The sequence below is a fragment of the Ammodytes marinus genome, assembly GCF_949987685.1.
Source record: "Ammodytes marinus genome assembly, chromosome: 1".
Taxonomy (NCBI): Eukaryota; Metazoa; Chordata; class Actinopteri; order Uranoscopiformes; family Ammodytidae; genus Ammodytes; species Ammodytes marinus.
The window spans coordinates 36,054,147-36,059,146 of NC_137230.1; the positions used below are offsets into that span (position 1 = coordinate 36,054,147).

The 5,000-nt window shown below is 39.4% G+C and overlaps 1 protein-coding gene across 1 annotated transcript in view; it reads left to right on the forward strand.

Moving 5' to 3' along the window:
- LOC307262790 (gonadotropin-releasing hormone II receptor-like) overlaps nt 1-2,543 on the forward strand; it is a gene marked incomplete at both ends in the record, with an annotated part of 6,479 nt that extends 3,936 nt beyond the window's left edge. The window contains 2 exons of the mRNA XM_080043767.1: nt 746-950; nt 2,038-2,543. Of these exons, the coding sequence (XP_079899893.1) occupies nt 746-950; nt 2,038-2,543 (711 nt within the window). The remainder of the gene's footprint in view (nt 1-745; nt 951-2,037) is intronic.
- Between the last annotated feature and the right edge of the window lie 2,457 nt (nt 2,544-5,000).

Consider the following 5,000-nt stretch of genomic DNA (forward strand, 5'->3'; position numbering starts at 1 on the left):
ACACAAACACGCACGCACGCACACACACACACGCACACACACACACACCACGTTAGGGCAGGTAAACAAGGACACATACACTTTGACCTGCATTAACACTCACAGAGAAACATTAAAATGCTCTGACATATATTTTTATAATTTATCGGTAAACAAGCAGACTGTGACTTCCATAAGTCTGCACTGATTTCAATAAGAGTAGGCAAAGAACAGGTTTACATCAAGGCCAAAAATCCCTCTTTGAGTGGGCGCCCTTAGCTCAGCTGGTAGGGCGTCCCCCCCATGGGCCTCGGCCAGCAGCGGACCCGGGTTGGATTCCAGCCCGCGGTCGTTCTCTGCATGTCACTCCCCTCTCTGCCCCATTTCAACTCTGTCGCTACACTATCAATAAAGCATAAAAATGCCAAAAAAAAAACAAAAAAAAAAATATATATATTTTTAAATCAGTAAATATCTCCCCACAATCTGCTAACTGGACTCGGTAAATAAAATAAAGCATACAAGATGAAAATGAATGACGCTACTGCCACATAACTAATAGCTAATAGTAGCCATATAAGTCATCTCCTAAGAGTAGTCCTTGAAGGCCACTGTAGCTTCTGTTATTATTCGAAAGGGTTGGGGTTACCCAGGGAGCGTTGCATTCTAGAACTTTCTAGAACTCTCTTGATGATGTCATATTACACTCTCTATACCTTTAAAAATGTCAAAATGTCTACCTCTCCTGTCTCCTGTCCCTCTTTAGATATTTCTCTTCCATAACGTGACCATCCTCCACCCGTCCTCCTTCACCCAGTGCACCACCAGGGGAAGCTTTGTGTCTCACTGGCTGGAGACCTTCTACAACATGTTCACCTTCTCCTGCCTGTTCCTGCTGCCGCTCGTCATCATGATCACAGGATACACACGCATCTTCTGTGAGATCTCCAAGCGCCTCAACAAACACAACGGTGAGTTCAAATTACAATACATTGGATGGATGGATGGATGGATGGATGGATGGATGGATGGATGGATGGATGGATGGATGGATGGATGGATGGATAGGTAGGTAGGTAGGTAGGTAGGTAGGTAGGTAGGTAGGTAGATAGATAGATAGATAGATAGATAGATAGATAGATAGATAGATAGATAGATAGATAGATAGATAGATAGATAGATAGATACACACGCATCTTCTGTGAGATCTCCAAGCGCCTCAACAAACACAACGGTGATTATTTTATTTAAACGTTCAAATTACAATACGATGGATGGATGGATGGATGGATGGATGGATGGATGGATGGATGGATGGATGGATGGATGGATGGATGGATGGATGGATGGATGGATGGATGGATGGATGGATGGATGGATGGATGGATGGATGGATGGATGGATGGATAGATAGATAGATAGATAGATAGATAGATAGATAGATAGATAGATAGATAGATAGATAGATAGATAGATAGATAGATAGATAGATAGATACACACGCACCTTCTGTGAGATCTCCAAGCGCCTCAACAAACACAACGGTGAGTTCAAATTACAATACAATGGATGGATGGATGGATAGATAGATAGATAGATAGATAGATAGATAGATAGATAGATACACACGCACCTTCTGTGAGATCTCCAAGCGCCTCAACAAACACAACGGTGAGTTCAAATTACAATACAATGGATGGATGGATGGATAGATAGATAGATAGATAGATAGATAGATAGATAGATGGATAGATGGATAGATGGATAGATGGATAGATGGATAGATGGATAGATGGATAGATGGATAGATGGATAGATGGATAGATAGATAGATAGATAGATAGATAGATAGATAGATAGATAGATAGATAGATAGATAGATAGATAGATAGATAGATAGATAGATAGATAGATAGATAGATAGATAGATGGACGGACGGACGGACGGACAGACAGACAGATACAGCTTTGTTCTTGGCTTATTAAATCATATATTTATTGTTTATGTGCATTCTTTTCATTCAAGCCTCTCACATGTTCTCTCCTTCATCTCCCCAGTGCGTTCCAATGAAGTCTACTTACGCTGCTCCAAGAACAACATCCCCAGAGCTCGCATGAGGACTCTTAAAATGAGCATTGTGATCGTGTCTTCCTTCATAATCTGTTGGACTCCATATTACCTACTGGGGCTGTGGTATTGGTTCTTCCCCGACGATTTGGAGGGCAAAGTGTCCCATTCTCTGGCCCACATTCTGTTCATATTTGGGCTCGTAAACGCCTGCTTAGACCCTATCATATACGGACTATTCACCATTCATTTTCGAAAGCGGGTGAGGAGGAGATTTTTTTGCAACGCTAGTCCGGCCACACACAATGCAAACGAGTTGGAAAGCAACACGGCTATCACAGGCTCGTTCGCGTGCAATGGGAATTCTTTGCCGATGAGAAAATGTGTGAGTGTGAACGTTCGAGAGAGTTTTGCAATGCGCGAGGTGGAATCGAAGTCACAGAGAAGAAGTTTTTTAATAGAGGAAAATGGTGCAGAGAAAAACGGCGTAATTTAAATGGTGAGAGTAAAGTTTTAAAGATATAGGCCTAAAGAGGTTGATTTTCACCTCTGCTTTTAGGGTTAGATAAGTGTTCTTAAAGGCCTACTTCACCGGTGGAAATATGAAGGTGTATTGAACTCTGAGATCCTGTGTAGTACAAATGTGCAAACATTTTAGAAATCGGTTCATCCTAGCCTGAGGAAAGGCTAGGATGAACCAAGTGTTTTATGGCCTCTCTGTCAAACACTACATTTTACCATGCATGACATCACACTAGTAAAAATGTGTAGGGTTAGGATTAACAGGACAGCTGGGCCAAGGGAAGACTGAGGGAAGAAAAACCTCATTCATTATATTATAATAGAGATTTTATAATGATAGAACGCCGGTTCCGTATGGGTGAAGTATTCCTTTAAAGGTGGAGTCAGTGATTCTGGAGAACGCTTGTTATCAACATCAGTGAATAGGCCTGTCTCCTCACGACCTGCTACCTGTCCCTTCTGTGTTTTTATTAGTAAACAGCCTAGGCTCTGTAAACAAAAAAGGCCCAACGTAGCTAGCAAAATGCCTGTTTACAGAGCCTATAGGTTGTGTACTATGTCAGAATAATCTTAATTTTATACTCATGTGCTTTTTAAATTTATACACTTTTGTATGGTTAGTAACTTCACATTCATTCACCATTTACAGAGACACACAACAGCACTGAGGCAGGCCGTTTCAGTAGGTACTTTGCCCAAGGTCAGGGGAGAACTATTTGTGTGGGATGAGCCTGCACATGACAACCAGCCTAGCAACGACCCCGCACCCTCCCTTCACCTCTCTTATGAGCATTCTCTTAGTAAAACATGAAATGTATCTTATGAAGTCCAGCAAGAAGAAGTCGTCATCGGCCAGCCTCTAACACATAGTAAACCAATCAGAAATAATGTATTTGTTTCCATATAACACTATGTCCCACCATTTTGTCTTCAGTCTTACTGGGGACGCTTTTTGAGAATCCAGTAAGCTCCATGTATAGGCCTACATGTTTTCTGCTCACTCAATTCAGATAATAAATCTTTAAGCTTTGAAATAAATCTTCTACTTGTTTTTCCTTCTTCAACTCTGGTTAAAAGAACACGGTAGAAGTTTATTTCTAACAACTAACACTTGATTTCTTACAGTGCACATATTATAATGTCAAAAAGTGATTTGACAACAAGCGTTCTCCAGAATCACTGACTCTAGGGCTGCAACTAACGATTATTTTGATAATCGATTAATCTGTCGATTATTTTCTCGATTAATCGATTATTAATCGATTAGTGTTTTGGTCCGTAAAATGTCAGAAAATGGTGAAAAATGTTGATCAATTTTCCAAAGCCCATGTTGACGTCCTCAAATGTATTGTTATGTCCAAAACACACAGATATTTCAGTTTACTGTCATAATAGGATAAAAAAAACTGAAAATATTCACATTTGAGAAGCTGAAATCAGAGAATTTGGAAATTTTTTATTAAAAAATTACTCGAAACGATTAATCGATTATCAAAATAGTTGGCGATTATTTTAATAATCGATTAATAATCGATTTGTCGATTAATCGTTGCAGCTCTAACTGACTCCACCTTTAACTAACTGCTTTCATTTACATTTTGACTCTCAAGATGCAGTTTGAATTAATTGTATTTTATTTAATTGATGTTTTATTGTTATGTATTTCGTTGTATTTGATGTGTTATTGTATTCATGCATTTTCCTGCTCATTAATAAAATTTAAATTTGCTGTTGAAGTTTTCTGTCGATAGTTTAAAGCCCAAAGTTGATCAGTTTACCTTTATATCAGGTTGGAGGTTCGATCCCCGCCCTGTCACCTGTGTCATAGTTGTTGTGTCCTTGGGCAAGACACTTCACCCACCTTGCCTCGTGTGAATGTCGATAGTTAGCCTGCTATCGGTGTATGAATCTGTGTGTGAATGGTAACGTGGGAAAGGAAAACAGGTCTCCCTTGAAAAAGAGTCTTCGGTCTCAATGGGATTTACCTGTAGAAATAAAGGTTAAAAAAAAAAAATATCAGATGAAGAGGAAATATGTATATAATCATGATACATGCAGAAAATGTATTATATTAATTATTGAGCTGTGGAAAAGGGGTTGGATTAAATGCAATGACTGGCTGTACATCAAGTTGCCCCCCTAGGATAATAAAGATACCTTGAACCTTAAAGGTGCAGTGTGTAATATGACATCATCAAGAAAGTTCTAGAAAGTTCTAGAATGCAACGCTCCCTGGGTAACCCCAACCCTTTTGAATAATAACAGAATCTACAGTGCATGGCCTTCAAGGACAAGAACAATTCTACATTTTAAACAATGCACCTGATGACATTCCAACTATGACACTTCCAAAATGGCGGTGACAAGGCCTTGGTCCAAAGTATGTAGAAATATGGACATATATGAGACCCTTTCTAAGGAAAAAAATAAT